Source organism: Leiobunum rupestre, chromosome 2 (genome assembly GCF_980474605.1).
Source record: "Leiobunum rupestre chromosome 2, qqLeiRupe1.1.hap1, whole genome shotgun sequence".
Classification (NCBI taxonomy): Eukaryota; Metazoa; Arthropoda; class Arachnida; order Opiliones; family Sclerosomatidae; genus Leiobunum; species Leiobunum rupestre.
Genome location: NC_143385.1, coordinates 86,194,807 through 86,216,749, shown reverse-complemented (window position 1 = coordinate 86,216,749; position 21,943 = coordinate 86,194,807). Strand labels below are relative to the sequence as shown.

Sequence of the window (21,943 nt, the reverse complement as noted above, 5' to 3'; positions counted from 1 at the left end):
CAAGTAAATAGAGGCCCATACAAGAAGAATTCGGAGAAACCCAGCTGCTTTGGTGGTTAAATTAGACCACATACTATTTATAAAACTTTCAACGAACTCAAAATGTTAAATCGCACTAAATATATGTCAAAAAATATCCAAACGTATAAATTTTTCCAAACGTACTAAATTAGATTAAATAAATCCAAAACGTATTTTCGTAGCGCTTGGAACAACACTGCTCGGCTCCTAGTCGACATTAAGCCTTGTCTGTTACCTTCTGCGCGACTTTTCCTTATAATTCATATTAGGTTCGTTTGTTTTTATGGAATTATAGATAAAAAGATAAGACCTCTTCAAAAGTCTACTAGCGCTACCTAAAATCACGATCAATGTCATAAAACATAAAAAGGCAGAAATTATTTACTTCTCCGGTGCCTTTAATTTTGAGAAGTGAGCAAAAATATTCCAAGATGGCGTCAAAATGCAACCTAAATGCCCTGACGAATAATTCGTTGGAGTAATTTTGTTCCATTAGTCAAGCAAATTTGAAGCAGCAGACCAATTTATATAGCAGACTACAATTTAAAGCAATCCGGAATTTTCTTTCCTATGTACACCGATTACCACTATGACCGGGCAAGTATAAAACGTATAAAACAAACGTCCCAAATACACCAAACAATTTCAATAGTTTACGGTGTAGTGTAGTTAGTGGAAAACTATGGGATGCGAATAAATTTCGCCTTTTCAAGGTCTGCAGTTAAATTTGAAGTTATTTTTTATTTCTAAAAAACTGGGTGGTTTTATTTCTAGCTCAGTTCTCTGCTTACGGTTAAAAACGCAACCACATACGCACATCTTTATAAATTTCAAATGTTACGGCAAAGATTTCTACTATGCCTAAAACCAGGCAAATCAATGCAATTTTTACGTAAAAGAGTTGTTTACGACTGGAGTTCAAACTGAACTCGTTGAAAGTGAAAACAATGAAGACATTTAAAAAAACGCAAAGCGTTAAGAGATTTGGATAAGTCAGACCTAGGCTTAGTGGCTGAATCTGTTGTTATACTTCTCATAATTTTCTTTTAACAATGTAAATTGAGAAACCATATCTTCAGTAAGTTCACGGTGAAAAAAATTGTCTTCGGCATAGTTCTTAATAATAAATTCTATAACTATAATTTTCGATTTTTATAACAACTAAAACATCAAGATTTAAAACACACGTGCTCGTGGAGGCTACGAACTTAGCTGTTAGCTATTTGGCGACGTTCTTAAAACCATTTTTCGCGTGTACCTCGTGCAATGCCCTTAATTTGTAACGATCCGCGAAGGGGGTCGGCACCGCAGAAAGGGGATAAAGTAGTTTCTCAGATTACACGGCGGGAGACTTTATTTTTGGTGAGAATGACTATGTTGAGACTATTTATCCTTGCTCCCAATGCCCCTTCACGCTCCAACAGCCAAAAAAAAATGGGTGTCACTGTTTTATCAAAACTAAGTTTTATGAGGTGCATATCGCATCGTGGCCTCCACACCATTTTTTTCAAAGTTAGAAAGATGTGGTTGGTGTATGTGGCAACGTGGCCTTATCAGTATCCTATTTGAAACATAGATGGCACCGTGTTTTACTTCGCTAGACGTAAAACATTAAAACAAAATTTGTAAATTTTGATCCACATGTTGAAATAAATACTCTTGATTAGGCATAAGAGTTAAATCTTGCACCTCCATTAGAAATAGTACTACGATTTTAGTTTTAATTAAAGTACGACTTTCTCAACCATTTTGTTTGGAATTTTTTATACTTCGACTATCAGTGACTACGATATCTTTCAATATGATATAACGTCCAGGGCCAGCGCTAGGATTCTCTGGCCCCAGGTATTTTTTACTCCAAAATTTGTTTTTTTGGAAATAAGTCAGAAAACTTTAGTTAGGCACCCGTTCCGGCAGGCTCCTTTCGGAGGCCCGGGCCCGGGGTACTTTTGCACCGCTTACCACCCCCCCCCCTAACGCCGGCCCTGATAGCGTCGCTAGCTGAGAGCTCAAGTCAGACAAGTAAAAAAATCTGGATTTGAGAAAATTGTTTTATACTTCAAATAATAGAAATACTACTTAATAATAGAAATATACTATTAAAAGATTTTAAAACATGAAATATGAGTAGTGAGTCAGCCTATAAATTTCTTTCACCAGAGAAAAACATCTAGATCTGCTTAACTTTCGCTCTCAAGTAACGAGAGTGGAATGAATGGAATAGTGACTTTACCGTGATGCAGACGGCTCCTGGTGTGCCACTGGGTCCGAAGCCGCAGTACATAAAATTAATGTAGTTGAGGTAGCCGTCATTTTCGTTACAGCTCTCCGTTTGTTGCACCCAGTCACATCTTGATGTTGCGTTTTGGTCATTTACTTCTCTGCACTGCGGACACAAAAAGAAATCACTAAACTTAAAAAGTCGTTAACATTTCTTGTGTACGGCTGTTCATATCACCTAGGAGCAACAAACACAAGGGTAACGCAGCTAGCCTTTAAACACGCTAACGCAGTGTTGTGTACAAATTTCATTGGATGATTTTTTACGCTGGACGTTTTACTGGCAGGGGGAAGACAATATCCGAATTTTCCCCTTCCGACGGCAGCAGGCGCTAACGCATCTAACCAATGAAAAATGTATACAAGAAAATGCTCGACTTTTGACGGGTTGCGTTCTCCTTGTGTGGGGTGCTGTGTTTGTTGCTCCTAGATATCAATAACTATAGGTAGATATTAAATAATTTATTAAACTATTCGCTTGTTCCGGAACAAAAAGGTGTACCATCGTCGTTTACCCTAAATTAAACTATTCAGTTGCTCTGGTGGAGAAAGTTACTCGTCAAAGTCAAGAGCATTGGGGCTACACTTTCTACTCCTTCTCAAAAGCAGAAGTAAAGAGAATAAACTTATAAAATCATCTGAATTTATCTGATAAAATCGTCACAGGCATTTTGGGAAACAGTTTTACTCCAACTAATCGCCAGCACAGAATCGGAGCAAAATTACTTCTCCGAAATCCCGGGTCATGTTAAATATATCCACATCTTTTCTCCAGTAACATAACTATAATATGAACAGGAAGGCTAACTGTTCTGTAAATATCAAAAATGCGAAAAAAATATCGATCCGTCAAAAATGGAAATGCGCATGTGGAGAAAGGGCGGATATATCAACCTAGTGATTGTGTAAGATAAATTTTAAGTAGTGGCAGTATGTTACGCTTAATCAGGTATTTTAGTCAAATCATAAACTAAATGCTTGAGCGGACTTAAAATATCTGTATATTTAAGACTTAAATTGGCACTAAGCATTTCGGTAAAATCACTTACGCCAGCATTACAGACCGCCAGGATTTTGAATCTAACCAATACTATCGGTAGCTTGATATTTCAATAGCAGCCCTTTTTGATTTTCAGAGAATAACCTCCCAGAGTCACATGACTTCTTGGAGATAGATGGTTTTTTTTTTAAGCAAGTGGCGGCTCTATCATTACCGCCTGTATTATGAAAAGGCCCCTGTTATAAGAGATGGCCATGAATCTCAGATTCTTTGAAAAACGCGACTTTACTGGAAAAGGAAACTAAAACTAAAAATAACCAAATGATAATGTCATAAGAGAGACATTGTTAAGTATTAAAGTTACACAACTTATACTCTATTTAGTGAAGTTTAACCTAAAATATATATCCAATGTAAAAATATTGTTTATTATTGCTGTAATTTATGTTATTGACCAATTTACAAATGATCCAATCAACGTGAATGGCAGGGGCTTAGGAACGTTCTAGTAGTTGTAGGGGGCAAAGTAAAACGAAAGGGAGTCTGTAGAATGGTTTTGAATTTGTAATGGAGTGTAGATTCTCTGAATGCATGTGTACATTTTACTACTATGTATATTGGCGGGAAAAGAAATTTAACACAGTTGAGGTTCTATAAGCTTTATATGCTTTTAAAATGAGAATTTGAGCCTTTTGAAGATTTCAACTGACCAAAAAGTTGGAGGGGGCAATAACATTAGTTGCCCCCTCACAGCCAGTAGCGTAGCCAGGATTTTGTTTCGGGGGGGCGGCACACCATTGAAAAAAAAAGGAAAAAAATGAAAATATTGTACGTACGACCATACGTTTCGGGGGGGGCATGTGCCACTGCTCCCAGCAAAATTTTAGGGAGGGGCATAGCCCAGATACCGAACTAACCGTATTATCGTCCTTGGGAGAAGTTTATTGGGACTTCGGAATATTGGAACATTTGGGAGTTCTGTACTGAACTAAACCTTGATTGCGCATTAACTCTGACAATCAGTTCGGTGGTAACTTTGTTCATTGTAACAATTGTTTAATTATTTTACTTACCACGGTTTGTAGACGAAAACAGTGGGTAAGTATAAATCTATCATAATGTGTTACTTGAAGTTTCATCTAAATGTTTACGCACAAAAGATAATTAGGCTAATGATCCTTACATTAAGATTTAAAATTAGTACTATTTTTATTGCTTAAAAACAGTGCTGTCATGTTATATTAATCTTTGAAGCAGATGTGATTATGAAAGAGGGGGGCCAATATAAACGGGCCGAGGTCTTTCTACGCAGAGGTCGGTGAAATTGCCCGTTTACGCCAAAGCGTGTGAGGAAAAGGGGTACATTCAAAATATCCCTACCTACCGACAACTAATGAGACCATTTCTATTTCTAGAGCGCACCTTATGGTACAATGCCCCATCTATTAAATCTTATTATTATTTTAAGATTTATAACTTAGGAAATTATTATTATAATTATTACAAACAATTGAGAAGATAAAATATTGGTAACATAAAATAATTGGAGAGTATTTCCTTGTCTGCAATTGACGAAATTGGGAGTAAGCATTCCACTCCATAAAAAGATCTCGCTTTAAAACAAGAATGGTTTATACTCGGGTATAATGACAACGTGGTCCAATTAACCCCCGGGACTATAAGGCGAAGCAAAAACGTCACCGGCGAGTGCTTCTTCAATCGCGTCGGAAAACGTCAATTTTGGTGAACCAATGAAATACTGGGCAAATTTAATTTACGGGAAACTAACTTAAAGGCCTAGGATTGCTTCTGCCTTTTTTCCTTTAAGTTTACTTCCCGCCACGCAATTATCCTGGTGGTAGGCCAACGTGTTCTGCGTTTGGCCTACCACCAGGATATTTACGCGGCGGGAAGTATACTTAAAGGAAAACAGGCAGAAGAAATCCTAGGCCTTTAAATTTAGAGTGTGAGTGTGAGCAACGCAATAGACAGATAGATAGATTGATAAAGCCCCACCATCTTGAAATCGTGTAGGTAGAACTTGAAGCTCGAGTGTAGATTGTCTACACTACACTCAACTACAAGTTTCCCTACTCAATTTCGAGGGGAGTGCGGTGGCAGAGTGGTTAGCACTTTCGCCTCGCAGCAAAAGGAGCCGGGTTAGATCCCAGCTTGTGGCACTGGGTGAAAACTCTGAAACTTTCCTTCTGTGTTGAGTTTCAAAGTTCTCTACCCACTGGCTTAAGGATTTTTTACCCGAGCTCTTCGGTTTCCACTTCCATAAAAACTTGTTGAGGTTAACGGTATCGTTAGTGTAGGGAGCTGTTGGCCACCCAAATTAATGGCTTTAAAAGTCGCTTGATGACTTGAGGCCTAAGGTGGTGAAATTCGATTCGGGAAATAACAAACCCTTTAAAAGGTCAACCAATAAATGTATCGCAACTAATCCGATATTACTTCATACCGATTACTTTATCTATCGGACTACATTCGCCTGCCTTTGATAGCGTCGCTAGTAACAGATTTAAACATTCTGATTAGTTAATAGCAGCGGCGGCGATCGGAAAACAATTCTGTGGGGTCATGGGTCATTATTTTTTTATACAAAAATTCATATACTTAAAACTTAAGCAAGAAAATGTACAGCTCTAAATTATTATTACTTTATATATTATTTTAAAAGTGTTCTTTCTAATATCTCATCCGTCAATGAATACATTGATAATAAAAGTTAAGTCGATATCTTTAAAAAAAATATCCGTGTACATGGCTAGATAATTAAGCCTTTCTTGGCAACATACTGTACGAAGGTATTTTAGGTAAAATAGGGTACATGACGATTTTCTGTTTGGACGAATCCATCTAAATCAATTTTACGGTTATATCATATTAATGGTACTCGCATCTGCAATCTCAAAATAACTTCTGTAAAAAGACTGAATTCGGACCCAAATAAAGGCAGTGAGATTATACATTTTTCACTGATTCCCCGATTTTATTTGTGGGGGCTCTGCCCTAGTTTTTTCCCTGTAGGGGCTCGAGCCCCAAAGCCCCCACGGGATCGCCTTCACTGGACTTAATAGGACCTTTATTCTGGGGCCGATCTTCGTCAAATTTGAGTTTCGTTATCTCAATAAGAGGAAATGAAAAACAGTTTGTCAGCTCTTCTAATCACACTCCTATCGCATTATTTACTTATGATTTACAATGGGCCTATCAATCAATTTTCCGAAAGGAATCAAATTTTAAAAGCAGCGCGTCAAAGTAGCAAATATCGAAGCACCGTTTTGGCGCCGGCAGACAGCGAACGTAACTATAAATTAATAAGCATTCTGAATAAGCGTCGACTAAGTAGAAAAAAACCTATTAAGAATATGTTAATGACCAAAGATACGCGTGCATTTAAAATTATACTAATGATTCTCAAATAATTTGGTCAAACTACCTACTTCTCCCAAAAAAATAAATCTCAATGGTTCCCTAAAACTGACGTTATATTATCAAAATTCTACTTCGCACCGCCATATCTTGGAACACCAATCGTTGTGTATTAGAAGTAGCATAAGTCTAAAATATTGTTCCGCATGAGTTTGTCACTTTGGGGCAGTGATGCCAGATTGAAGGAAATTTCCCACATCTAGGGAAAATTTCACCCCTAAAAACGGTAAAAAGGGAAAAGATAAATCCGAACAAAAATTAGCTAAATCTAGGGAAGCTAACAAAAAATGGCACACCTTCATAAATTGACTTATTATGAAAGAGTCAATTAATACAATCATAAGTACTTTGTCGGATTAGCTGGCACCCCTGCAATTTTTATGGCAATTTGGAAAGTCGTCTGCTAAATAACTGGCCCACAGGAACTAATTCGAACGACTTTTTTCCGCTCTATCCCTAGTACAAACTGTGATTATTATACCGGTAAAAATGTTTCTAGTTTTGCGAGATGACAATAAAGTATTTTCTTCAGGACATTTGTTATTTTTGTTTTGCATCGTCCCAAGTAATCGTTTTATCCAAATATCATTTTTTCAGGTGTTTTGGAAAACTAGGGAAATTTTAGTCTAAAAAGGGAATTTGAAGGGTCGGATAGGGAAATAGCATTTCGCCACCTGGCATAACTGCTTTGGGGACTATTTTACTGAGAGCTAGTAACGGAGTGACGTCATCACAAGAAGAGAATATCCCCCTAGTGAGGCGCTGTCAAAGGCTACGTGTGACGCGGGAGCAAGCGGACGCAAAACGGCAACGAAGCCAGTAATGCAGTCTGTCTTGTGAATAGCTCTCAGTAAAACTTTTGCGTGTAAAGAATTGCAAGTGTCACACTTAGGATACAATATTATACACTTCTGCTAATTGAGCCTAATTACAGCAAACCAACTACCATTTCCTTCTATAATGTGGTGTTCAAAATCGTATCAGATTACTCTTATTGAGTTTCATATCAATTTGAGATTCAATTTGTAAATATTAATAAATTAATTTGCATTCTTCAGAAAATCTGATATTTTACAGCAAAGAAAAAAAAGTTGTAATCAAATCTCCAGACAAAATTATTTCAACCTTTTTCAAAAGGGTTACACTACTTTGGAAAACAAATATTTTCGGATATTTTGAAAAGGATACCCCAGATCTAGTGATGATCTTTTCTAGAGATATATTTGCTAGATCAAAAAGCGTGTTAATTTATCAAACCAAATTTACTTCTTGGGCCTATCCATATTTGTCCGTGAGCCAGTCAAGTTACCCGTACCAAATGGGCGCACCAAGTTTGATCACATTTTCAAATAGGCCTACCCTCAATGGTCTGTGAAAAATAGGTGAACATTTGTGGGGGGTAGATACCCCCCCCCCCCATGCACCCAAAAGGGGGATGAAGTTAAAAAAATCAGGTTAAATATCGCGTTTTTAAGCTATGTTATCTCCAACACTAGCAGCGATGTAGAATTGAAAATAATTGCATTGGATACGCAATCACCCGTAGAGTAAGGCATGTTCAGTGATGTAGTGCCGTAAAACGCACCGTTCGGGAGTTAGAGATGAAAAGGGGGATGGAAATCTGAAAAATAGCGTTACTCTCTTACCTCCTTATCTAAATAATTCCGAGTATTGTGTATCGCATCATTCGATAGGCCATCATACGTACCAAAAGTCATGTTCAGCAGGGGCGGATTAACCCTTTCGGCGCCTTTAGGCACAAAAATTTGGCGCCCCTTGGCATTGGTCAGCTAAGGAGGGGCGTATCGGTTTTTAATAAATATATTTTAGTTTCCCCAAACCTTTTCGGCGTTATTTTGAGTAGGAGCAAGCCAAGTACATGGACGGTGGGGCTTTATCAGAGTTTTGGCGCCCCTAGAAAAATATCGCCATAGGCACGTGCCTACTTTGCCTAATGGTTAATACGTCCCTGGTGTTCAGTGGTGAATTGCGATATAACGAGCGGATCGGGAGCTATTGGGTTTCCAATTGGTAAAACAAAAAAAAAAATCGAATCGCTCAAATCGAACCGGACGTTCTTGACACTTTTCATCAACTTTCGAATTACACGCCTACACTCTAGATCATTACAACGCTTTGCCGACATTTGAAGCGAGAATTTAACCCTCATTTTACCCCCAAAAGAGGGCTGGAAATACGGTGATCAAACCTTGGTGCGCCCATATGGTACCGACAAGCCCATTTTCAGCTCTGGGCTCACGGACTATATAATAAAAATCCAAATTAGAAACTGCATGACACAACTTTTGGCCTAAGTTTAAATAATCAGAGGATTAGTTTGGATTAACCTTATCAATTCAAGGTCAATTTAAAAAATATATTGGTAGATAAAGACAACAATGTAAAAAAGTTAAAGTACATAACTTTATTTTTTTTTAGATACTTTATCGGTCGTTATGTCACCGTTTTATTTAGTGCCAACTGTCACGCAAAAGGTCATAACATAAACGCCTGACCGACTTTTTGTGTGGGAGAGCTGAATGTAGAAGTGAGCCCCAAACGTTAAAACAATAGAAAGGCCTATTCCACAATAGATTTAAATGTTGACTAATATTCAGATGAACAAAATATCGTTAACTTAAATTTTGGATGATTTTTCACCAAAATAGGGCGTAATAAGGACTTTGCACTCTGACGTCATACTATGTCACCCATGGTTTTCCCTATCGATGGCAGCTACGGATAAAACCTATTGATGAACACACCCACTGTACGGCACTTCTAGTAATTTCGAAAATACCGATAATTGTGACGTTATCGCTTAGGCAAAAAAAGGGTTAATTTACCACATTCGTTAAGCCAGTTGATAAAAATCTAACTAACTTCCATTCGAAGTCCTAGTTCCGGACTTCAGTTATATCAGAAGTTAATTATGTCCCTCTTATGAGATAAGTATCAAAATTAAACTCCATGGGGGATATTTAAATTATATTATGCCTCGTTTAGAAAAATCAATATATATTAAAACAAATTGCTTTATTTTATTCTATAGAAATGTATTTTGACAAAAATCGGCGGGAACTTGCTTAAGACGTTTCAGCTAATAAATAAGTTTTGATTTGCAGCGAGGCTAAGCGCTTGTCGTTTTGAACGGCGTAACATTAAGTCTATCAAACCTAGACAAATCATTCGATTGTTGCCCTGTTCAGTTTCTACAACCCTTCGCTTAACCTCCGTAATCCGAGGGTTTCTACTGGAGTCTAAAGCCAGAACGACGGAGTTCGCAAAATTAAGAATGACCTTACCTCAGCCTCATAGTGCAATTCCATACTTCAGTTGAAGAATTTATCCAAATTAGAGCCTGGCTTTAACAGTAGCATTTTGTACAAAACATGTCACGAACGTAGTTACTCGAAATAAGTTTAAAATTCTTGATGCACCCGCGTTTTAAAATGTTCACTTCCTATTTGGCAATCATTTTAAACGTTGTTGTAAAATTAAAAACGGTATAAAATAACTTCAGACTGGGAGCTTGGAAGCGAAGGGAGAGATAACGGCGGGGCTGTCTTGGAATTAACCACGTCAATCGGCGTATCATTGACTATAACCTTTAACAAGTAATGACTCTAAGAATTAAAATACGGTTCCGATGACGACGCTCGATTCGCATTTTCTATCCTGGGCAGCCTAAAAAAAACTGCACTTCGTCTAGTTGACATTAAAAAAGTTGCCCTACCTTCAAAGTTAGAGATTAAGAGCGAGCTATAAACGCCTACGCAATAACGCCTACTACGCCTGGACGATACTGAATTTATACACATTTTCCTTTAAATTAGTTTTTTTCTAATGATTTTAATTAGGTCATGACGAGTGCTAAGTGACGAAATTGACGTAACAATATTATTCGCTCAATGAAATTCAGCCAGTCTAGGCGTTTCACGTAGGCATTTCATTGGACGGGCTTAATATCTGTATCTATTATTGCGCAAATTTCGATTGACAACTGGCGATATCAGCCACCGGTGAACAATGAAAATATACACACATAAAAGCGATCCGTCGAAGCGCGCTTCTACCTCTGTACCAAAAAGGATAAAAGGAAATTAGAAGTTGCTTTCAATAAGGCGAATTATTAAAATTTTAAAATTTGATTCGAGACTGGAGTTAGAATTTATGTACGAAGGGTAGCGAATCATTTTAGTCCAGTAGACCTATTTCGGGTAGCAACGCGGTAAGCAAATTGATACAAATATTTATGGTAAAAAGGTCACTATACGAAGGAAATCGTACTACGTCTATCGCCCCTGCTATTCAAGATGGCGGCCATTTCAAAATGGCGGATCAGGCTAATATAAAACCACTCATATCTCTCCTTCTAATTATCCGAATTCATTCTACAAATAATGTTTATTGATATTTTTTCGTTACGTAACACAATCTGACGGTAAAACGAAACAATGCAAATTTTCACTTAGTTGATGAAGGAGATTTTCTATCGTTCATCAAATACAGTTAAAGGGGCGTAGCAACATTTCACCGCCAGGGGTTCAATTGGACAGTAGGGTCTTTGAGCGGGTACCAAAACATACAGTGGAAGGCCACCACCCGTCTCACCCGTCCCACCAGTACCACCCGTTCCTTCCGCGAGTATACAGTGGAAGACCTCACCGGCCCGATCAACCCGCGTCAGGTGTGGGTGGTGAACAGCCAAAGGCAGGGTGGTGAGTTATTAACGTTTCTCCACGTCAGGTACGGGTGGTGAACACCCAAAGGCAGGGGTGATGATGAAGGGTAAATACTTAGGTGGTGTATTACCAAAGGCCGGGGTGGCGCTGGTGGGGAATTGTAGAAGGCAGCCACCTTTCTGTGTATTAATGGTTGACGGTCAGCTCTTTACCCACCTCCGGAAAAGAAGGGTTATGATCCTGATTGACAGTCCCCGCTTTTCGTTGGGTGGATAACTAGTAAAGCTAAGACATCAATGGTGGTGATCGTGTAAAGCTATAGAGAGTGGTGAATATGAAAAGGTACCGACTGTACCCCGCTAAAATGAAAGGTTTATAGAAGGCAGCAGCCTTTCTCTGTATTAATGATAGAAAGTCCCAACCTGCAGAGAAGACGAGTTTTAATCCTGATTGACATTCCCCGCTTTTTCACCACCTGTATGAATCGCGTACGTTTCACCGATACTATTGAATACGTTCTACCGTACGAAGACCGTGTAAATTACGAAATAAGAAATAAACAACATTTTAATATGCAAATTTAGATTTAAATTTGGACCATTGATTTCCCCGGTATTATTTTCCTAGTGAGGGTTCCCTCTCCGAAATACTTCATGTACCCAAAATTGGACCGCAAGTTTCTTCTTTTTAGGGGAATCTCTATGGGAGTTTAACATTACAATAAAGCTAGTAGATCCAGTTTCGGGTACTTTTGGTCCGAAATAGGGTACATAGGGCCGATAATGGTGACTTTGGTCGCTTTTAGGGTACTTTTGGCCCATTTTGGTCCATTTTTGGTCCATTTTTGGTTTAAGCTTACGTATACCTAATTTTTGACATGGTCAGTGAGGCTCGGAAAAACCGGCGTAAGGTGTCGCGACAAAGTGGAGTTAGATCCCCGATTTCCCCGATTTCCCCAAGTAGCCCTTGTTTCGCAATTTAAAAAACGAAGAGCCATAATTTTACCACTCCTCCACCCCAATATCTATAATTCCAAGCAATGCTTTTTCACTGTTACTATGATCTTCCAATCCTCTCTATAATTTAGTGGATACAAGGTTATATCAAATTAATGTGAAAATAAATGGATTGAAGGTGTGGAATAAGTAAACGTTATCTGAAACACTCTGGTAAAACGGTATATATTATTCCTTGCGAGTATAGAGTTTAAATTTGAACCTTTAATTTCACCAGTATTATTTAAATATCAAAGAGGTTACAAGGAGGCTGTGTGATTCTCCGTTACAGTGTTTCCATTGTTACTAATTCTTGCGCAATGTGATAGTATAAATAACCGAGAAATCCTGATCGAAAAAACATTCAAACGTATTCAAAGATGGAACCAACAAGCTATACGTAAGTATATTTTCATTTAGAGATTATATTTTCAGAAAACGTACTTGGGTGAATGTACTAAAATTTATTTTTATAGGAATAAAAAAATCTATTGTTATTGACTTCGAATTTCTGAATGGACGTAACGGGGAGATAGTGATAAAAGAGTCACTGTGACTTTGGTCGCTTTTAGGGTACTTTTGGTCCATTTTGGGTTCATTTTTGGTAGAAAAGCAGTTGGAAAAACGAAGAGCCGTAATTTTACCACTCTTCCAACCCAATTATCATTTCGCTTAAAAGACTTTACGCAAACGGAACATGATAAATTTATATTACCGTACAGAAATCGGAGACATTAACAACTGAAGAATTAAAAACGTCAAAATACTATTGGGTTTTGGAAACTCAGAATTCTGCCTTTCAGAAGGACATCAAAGCTATAAGAGAGAAGAAACCCATCACTAAGGACTCTCCATTAGAACAATTGAATCCTTTTATCGACGAAAATCAGATACTGCGAGTTGGAGGAAGATTACAATACACGGAATTCACGGTTCACCTATTCCGAAAAGCACCCAATATTACTTCCAAACAAGAACCACTTGACGGAGCTGATAATTTTGAAAGAACATGAGAATTTAATGCACGCAGGAGTGTCTACGACATTAGCAACTCTTCGAGAAAATTATTGGATATTAAAAGGTCGACAAGCGACAAAGCAAGTCATAAGCCGTTGTATCATCTGTCAAAACCATATAGCGAAAAAACTGCTCCCTAACCCAAGGATAGGGTTTGCAAATCACCTCCATTCGCCATTTCGGGGATAGACTTCGCTGGACCTTTGATTATAAAGGACTTCGGAAAAACCGATTTGGAACAATCGAAGGGTTCGACTAAGAAGAAAGCCAGTACAACGAAGTCCTATATAGCCTTTTTCACCTGTGCCGTGACAAGGGCCATTCATTTAGAACTGGTGTCATCGAAATTATGTATTCAGACAACTCCCTGACTTTTAAAAAGGCAAACAGAGAAATAAGCAGGCTTTATCACATCGCTCAAAATAGGAGGGTCAAGGAATTCTGCAACTCTAAAGGCGTTAAATGGAAGTACATTGTCCCCAAGTCTCCTTGGGAAGGTGGATGGTGGGAAAGGCTGGTACGCTCTACCAAACAAGTACTAAAGAAGAATCTTGGTAGTGCTCTTTTAAACTTTGAAGAACTAAGTACTGATAAGGCGGTTACATAAACCCCTCTCTGACTGTCTTGCCCTCCTGTTGAAAAATGCTGCCAGATCCATGCATAGAAAATTCGTAGCTTTGGCAGTATAAAGAGAAACCATAGACAAACCAGTTATATGTCCAGTCGCAGCAGCACAAACTCTATAATCGGTGATGGATGATCTTTTATTTAAACGCCTATTGGTAGAGGTTTCGAATATAATAAACTCTCGGCCAATCACCTACTTGAACGAAGACGCAAAAGATTTGTCACCTCTTACCCCATTGCATTTCCTAATCCCCAACCGAAGTACTTCTTTTCCCATAGAGAACTTAAAACCTAGCGACGTGAAAGGGAATACCCTGAGAAGAAGATATCAGGAGACGCTACTGAATCGAATCTGGAAAAGACGGAGAAAGGAATATATTTTGGATCTTAGGTCAGCCCATGATGTACAAAAGTCTACACCAGGAGTGAAATTGAAGATTGGTGACGTAGTTCTGATAGTCGAAAACAACCAACCACGTCAAACTTGGAAGCTGGGAAGAGTGGTAAAAACTGATCTAGGAAGGGACGAGATAATCAGATCATGTTTTGTGAAACTATCATATGGGAGCATTTTGAAAAGACCAGTTAAACTGTTGTGTAACTTAGAAATAAAAAAAAAATTGTTATATATATTGAACTTATGAGAGCCACCAGGTCTCATCGGGCGGAATGTTAAAAGACGAATCATGTCTAAAAGTTCTAGTTATTATTGTATTATATTTGCCCCGCCCCCTTTGAAAATAAACAAAGCTTGGTTCCCCTTCCCGAAGAGAATGGGAATAGCCCCCTTGTTCTCGAACTTTGCCTTTAAAATAAAAAAGAGAAGCGCTGGGTAGACATGTAGCGGAAGGACGCGAGAAGTGTTTTTATAACGGTTCAGACCGGCCAATAGCCTCGATTCTTTTGTAAAGTTTATAAAATCATTAAAGTTGTAAATTGTTGTTTATTTCGAGAAGTTGTCAGGTGGTTTTAATCTTAGAGTAGAATTTAACAAGCTTTATTGTAATTTTAAACTCCCATAGAGATTCCCCTAAAAAGAAGAAACTTGCGGTCCAATTTTGGGTACATGAAGTATTTCGGAGAGGGAACCCTCACTAGGAAAATAATACCGGGGAAATCAATGGTTCAAATTTAAATCTAAATTTGCATATTAAAATGTTGTTTATTTCTTATTTCGTAATTTACACGGTCTTCGTACGGTAGAACGTATTCAATAGTATCGGTGAAACGTACGCGATTCATACAGGTGGTGAAAAAGTGGGGACTGTCAATCAGGATTAAAACTCGTCTTCTCTGCAGGTTGGGACTTTCTATCATTAATACAGAGAAAGGCTGCTGCCTTCTATAAACCTTTCATTTTAGCGGGGTACAGTCGGTACCTTTTCATATTCACCACTCTCTATAGCTTTACACGATCACCACCATTGATGTCTTAGCTTTACTAGTTCTCCACCCAACGAAAAGCGGGGACTGTCAATCAGGATCATAACCCTTCTTTTCCGGAGGTGGGTAAAGAGCTGACCGTCAACCATTAATACACAGAAAGGTGGCTGCCTTCTACAATTCCCCACCAACGCCACCCCTGCCTTTGGTAATACACCACCTAAGTATTTACCCTTCATCATCACCCCTGCCTTTGGGTGTTCATTACCCACACCTGACGTGGAGAAACGTTAATAATTCACCACCCTGCCTTTTTACGATCACCACCAGCACCACCCTGCCTTTGGCTGTTCACCACCCACACCTGACGCGGGTTGATCGGGCCGGTGAGGTCTTCCACTGTATACTCGCGGAAGGAGCGGTGTAACGGATGGGATGGGAGGAGGCCTTCCGCTGTATACTCGCGGAAGGAACGGGTGGTACTGGTGGGACGGGTGAGACGGGTGAGACGGTTGGTGGCCTTCCACTGTATGTTTTGGGACCCGCTCGAAGACCCTACTTTGGACTTTTTGACGGATTGCCTTTTAGTAATTGAGAGAATAAATTTCCACCCCTAATCCCTAATAGTGGGATAGAGTAATGGCACTGTGACGTCCTAGTACGTCACCCATGCTCTTCCCTATATATAAAAATGTTTAGCTAAAAATGGCGGCCATCGCCAAACATATAATATGTTATATGTGATAGTTTGTACTTAGAAAATATCGTTATTATTATTAAGAAAATAATATTTTCGCATTACATTTATAAAAGGTCGATTTGGTTTTTGTTTAAATTAAAATGGGGTATTCCGTTTTTCTTAATGTTTGCGGAATGTGGTTCATTAAATTACTTAATTTTGAGCTGAAATGAGCATTTTTCAGGGGGGGGGCAATTGCATAGGTTGTTCCTCAGTCTAAATTTCAGGGGTGTACTTTTTCCCCAGGTCCCCCCAGATGCTACACCCCTGTACAACTAATTTCTATTTTTATCGTGAATTATACACATTGTTGCCAATTAATGCACTTAAGCTAATGTCAATTAGAGCCTCTTTTTAAAAGCATTTCAAGAAATATATATATAGTCTGACAATACCAAAAGAAACATGGTTATTTATTTAGATTTTTATTTCAAACGACATAGACTTCGCAAATGTGGGCGCCGCCATTTTCTACAAGCCATAACTATTAAATCATATCCCATTTGCGTCACTGACTCATATTTAAAATATGTTCAAACCTTGCATACTAATTAAGTCTATAAACAAAGTTACGACAACGTCATATTTCTGAACCAGGTCTATGCTACACTTCTACAAGTTCCCCAACTTACCCAACTTATCCCTACAAGTTTCGTTTTCTGGTGCTGGCTGAACCAGTCTATGCTACACTTCTACAAGTTCCCCAACTTACTCAACTTATCCCTACAAGTTTCGTTTTCTGGTGCTGGCTGAACCAGTCTATGCTACACTTCTACAAGTTTCCCAACTTACCCAACTTACCCCTACACGTTTCGTTTTCTGGTGCTGGCTGAACCAGTCTATGCTACATTTCTACAAGTTCCCCAACTCACCCCTACACGTTTCGTTTTCTGGTGCTGGCTGAACCAGTCTATGCTACACTTCTACAAGTTCCCCAACTTACCCCTACACGTTTTGTTTTCTGGTGCTGACTGAACCTGTCTATGCTACACTTCTACAAGTTCCCCAACTTACCCAACTAACCCCTACACGTTTCGTTTTCTGGTGCTGGCTGAACCAGTCTATGCTACACTTCTACAAGTTCCCCAACTAACCCCTGCACGTTTTGGAGGGTTGGCTGAACCAGTCTATTCTACACTTCTACAAGTTCCCCAACTTAGCCAACTTATCCCTACACGTTTCGTTTTCTGGTGCTGGCTCAACCAGTCCATGCTACACTTCTACAAGGTCCCCAACTTACCCAACTTACACCTACACGTTTCGTTTTCTGGTGCTGGCTGAACCAGTCTATGCTACACTTCTACAAGTTCCCCAACTTACCCAACTTACCCCTACACGTTTCGTTTTCTGGTGCTGGCTGAACCAGTCTATGCTACACTTCTACAAGTTCTCCAACTTACCCAACTTATCCCTACACGTTTCGTTTTCTGGTGCTGGCTGAACCAGTCTATGCTACACTTCTACAAGTTCCCCAACTTACCCAACTTACCCCTACACGTTTCGTTTTCTGGTGCTGGCTGAACCAGTCTATGCTACACTTCTACAAGTTCCCCAACTTACCCAACTTACCCCTACACGTTTCGTTTTCTGGTGCTGGCTGAACCAGTCTATGCTACACTTCTACAAGTTCCCCAACTTCCCCCTGCACGTTTTGGAGGGTTGGCTTACCCTGTCTATTATAAATGCGTTTGTTCTATCTCACGTACGAAATAAATTAATCAAAGATATTAGATTATTAATTTTATCATTCAGTTGATAGATCATTATGTCATGAGTTCATGAACATAAAATATGACCTTGAAAAAGAGCGCTATTGAAGATCTATCCGATTACTTATGGCTAATCAAATATTAAGCGCGTGTTTTCCTTATCGCCTGTCTGTTGAATATATCCAAGTACGCTCATAAATTTACCTTTTTGAAAATAGCCTTTGACCAACAAATTAGGGACGGTACGCTGAATAGAGAGCTATTTTAGGCTAACGCCAGCGCTATGGAAACTTGTCTACTCAAACGAAATTAAGTTGTTGGTTTAAGAAATACCTCGATAAAATGTTTTATTATTAATTTGCTTCTTAATTTATTATTAGTTTTTTAACTTATTCAAATTGGTCGGGGGCTTTCGACTTATACACACTACTTGACACACTGCTAAGGATTACCCTATTATAAGGCTGTAGAGCTTACAATGATCCGTGGGAAACAAACAAAAATAATCGATATTAAAATTAAATAACTCAAATTAAGTATTTATTTAATAGACAGGTTAAGCGACCTTTCCGATACGTGTAAGGGAAACTTGTAAGAGCTTTATCAGGCTATGGTACAGGTAAAATCAGAGTTGTACTGACAGCACTTCGTAGTCTTTCCTTTACAATCTCGTAGGGTAATATTATTTGAAATGACCTTAGTACTTATTGACTTACCTCTGAATTGATTAAGTCCTCATTAATCGCCTCCATAAAAATATCTCCAAACGAATTTTTGTGAATCTGTAACCAAATAACTAATTTTAGCGTTCTTATTTTCTTAATATCTGAAAATGTTATATTTTTATTAAGCCCAAACAATGTATGCGATAGCGTAAATATTTTTGGTCTTAGCTAACTTGTTAAAATGTTCCCGGAAATGCATCAAGGCACTGCCAAGTTCCAGCTTCTACAACGTGCTTCCGCGATCGGGTTTGGCCGTGGTCAAAACATAGGGACTGCGTCACTAAGCCTAGGTTAATTTAATGAAACTGAACGGTAAACTACTAAACTTTAAAGCAATTTTATAATAACGTGACTATGTTTAAAGACTTCTACCGTTTGATGGCGCTCAAATGTTTCCCGAAAGAAATTTCACCCAGTATACCTTGCAATTTGTGCTATCGCCTATTGTATATTTTTATGAAAATTGGCTATGTCGGTTCACGGGAACCATGTCGGTTCACGGGAACCATGGTCTGGTTGTCCCACGAGATGAGAGGGGAAAGCGCTCTTATTTGCTGATTGGTACGTCAACCGCATCGATTGCCTCAGAAGACGTCAGTTTTAGGGAACCAATGAGATACCGGGTCGTTTTGATTGACGTTTAAGGCGAGGAACATTCTGGCAGCCCGTGAGATAGATTGAACGAAACGCCAAAAATCGTCTCAACATACTCATTGTAGTATATGCATAATTTTAACACCAGAAATCGAATAAAATGTTTACATAGCAACGTCATTTTCCTCCGTGGCTTATTTTCCTCAGGGAAATAATTATTTTGGACTGAAATGCGAGACGCCATATCACGTGGGAGTGGTATTACTTAACAATAACGTTTTCCGTTAAAAATATGACCGCGTTTCAAATAGCGAGCACTGAACTTAGCGTATTTTCATCACCTAAATTTTGTTTCACTATTAAAAGTACTTCTAGCTATATGTTTCGTTAATATAAAACCATAATCTGTCTATCCCAACCGTACGCCCAAGTCAAATAGCTACATGTACTTTTAAAGCCTTTAACTCAGGTAGTTACGATCGCTCGGTTCCGATGCGTAGGAGGGTGATGACAAGCGCTTCAACCCACAGCTCCCTACAATTTACTATTACCGTTAAAATCAACGTGTTTTTCTGTAATGCTTTGTAAATGTCAAATGTTAAATCTCTCGGTTTGATTTTTACATTTTACTTGTTTGCTGTTTACTTGAATTATTAAAATTAAATTTGCTGGCTAGATTATGTTAAGAGCGTGGAAATCTAATATTACTTTCAGTACACATGATACAAAGATTTCCTGTAACCGCTTAATTTATCTGGACTAAGACAGATATTTTCAGGTAGAATAACTAACAAAGCAGGCCCGACAAGAGAACAGGGAAGCCGGTATAAAGTACAGGGGCCCATGAAGCCTGGGGGCCCTGGTTTGAGCAATCGACGTATACTTTACCAGGGTTTCTCGCCGAAAAAGTATCACTATCTCCAGTAGCAACGGCTCTCTTAGGGGTTAGGGCCCGGAATTATTATTTTACCGGGGCCAGGGCACGGTCTCGGCGGCCCTGCTAACAAGCCACTGCATAAGGCACAATACCACAGCAGAATTTATTTTAGTCAAAGCTAACACTACAGAAAAGTCCACACTCGACCAACTTTGTGAAAAAATATATTCGTTTCTTTAATATTTGCTTAAGCTTCGAAATATGACAGAAAATATCACAATGTTTAATTAGCTAGTTAGGCTTTTAATTTTAACCTAATTGCTCTGAATATAAAATTCGAGTACAAGTACCTGAAAGGCAAACTTCCAGAGAAAATGCAACCGTTGAATTGGAAAAATAGCGAATATCAACATGTTTATGCAAATCGCGGCTTAAAGCCTCGAAACTTTAACAGCCGTTTCTCAATGAAAATACATTTATCCTATCGAACCCAACTTCCACCTCGTAATAAACTCTCCCAATTTTCATGACAATTTAAAGCCTACATCGTACGATTCTATAATAATAATGAGTTGTAATAAATTATAATTTAAAGACTTCATTGGTTACGACTATATACAAATTTGAACACTCGAGGGCACCAGTCAATTTTCTTCTGAGTTTGAGAAATATAACTTCATGGTGCCCAGGGTCCCCAGCCAGTTTGGGGGCCCCCGGCAAGGCCAGCCATATACCCTCTAGTCTAGGGATAATGGTTTAGTTGGTTATATATTATTTATGCTCATTTAATATTATGCATCTTTTAGTTACGTCTAAAGTAATTTGACTCATCGCCACATTGCGTACATACGGTACCAACAATTTCTAAAACGTAACAGCGGTTCACTGTCAGTAAAAATCCTATTTTCAGTAGACCTATGTTATTCTTTTGAAATTAAAAGTATTAGTTAAATTTAGACCGTTGTGAATCGCAAAGGTCTTGAGAAATAATTTAGCCCAGGGCCACAAAGGGTCTTAAGACGGGCCTGGCCCACAGTTAATATTTTCATAGTTCTTAGTTACTTTAATACGTTCTTGGTATAATAGCCATGTTAAGCCAGGAAAAGACATAGCTTTATGCTTCACAAACTACAATTCTGCAAGTTCCCCCTACATACTAGCAGCTTTTGAATTACAACAAAAATTAATTATTAACAAAACTGTGTTTATACAAAAATAAATACACACGAACGAATGGGAATATCGCGGAGAATAGTTAAAATATTTCAAAAAGATACTAATTAATTTTATTACGCTAGTGGTGTGCCAAAATAAATAGTTAATGGTTTTTTGGAAACTATTTAAATGTTTTTAAAATAGAGAAAATTCAAGAAGAGTGAAGTCTACCCTATTCTGATAAACCGGTTACAAAGGCTACACACTGTGTTTAACCGTATGTGTAGCTTGGTAGCAAAATAGTAGCCACGAGAATTGATGCGTCTACTTATAGGAAACACCATCTTACTTCATAAATCTTGTGACGAATTGATCAATAGGCTGAATAGGCTTAAGAATAGGGACCCGCAATTTCCGAGTCGGGCTAGACCAGGGGCAGGAGATCTAACCAATCTTATGCCTAGGGGCTCTAAAAATTCTTAAGCCTACGGGTTCAAAATTTGCCTAAAGGTAGGAGCCCGAGCCGAAGCTAGAGCAAGTTCAACTGGCTCTAACAAAGCTCAAGCCTATATGGGCCCTAAAATATCTTATGCCTAGGGATTCGAAATTTCCCAAAAGATAAGGGGTACATCGTATCCCAATTCAATCACTTAAATTAATAAAATATTAAATACCTCCAAGACGAGTCCAGGCTCGAT

The 21,943-nt window shown here is 38.5% G+C and overlaps 1 protein-coding gene across 2 annotated transcripts in view; it reads right to left on the bottom strand.

Moving 5' to 3' along the window:
* Positions 1-18,674, bottom strand: part of LOC149960219 (mitochondrial sodium/calcium exchanger protein-like) — a 32,128-nt gene extending 13,454 nt beyond the window's left edge. Inside the window, exons 1-2 of one of the 2 annotated variants that reach the window (XM_090166592.1) lie at positions 18,611-18,674; positions 2,255-2,407 (exon numbers count right to left, since the gene is read on the bottom strand). In XM_090166592.1, the coding sequence (XP_090022718.1) occupies positions 2,255-2,407; positions 18,611-18,646 (189 nt within the window). In that variant the 5' untranslated portion in view covers positions 18,647-18,674. Of the gene's footprint in view, positions 1-2,254; positions 2,408-10,044; positions 10,432-18,610 lie in introns of those variants that run through there. The other variant, XM_090166593.1, reaches the window with a different exon arrangement.
* Between the last annotated feature and the right edge of the window lie 3,269 nt (positions 18,675-21,943).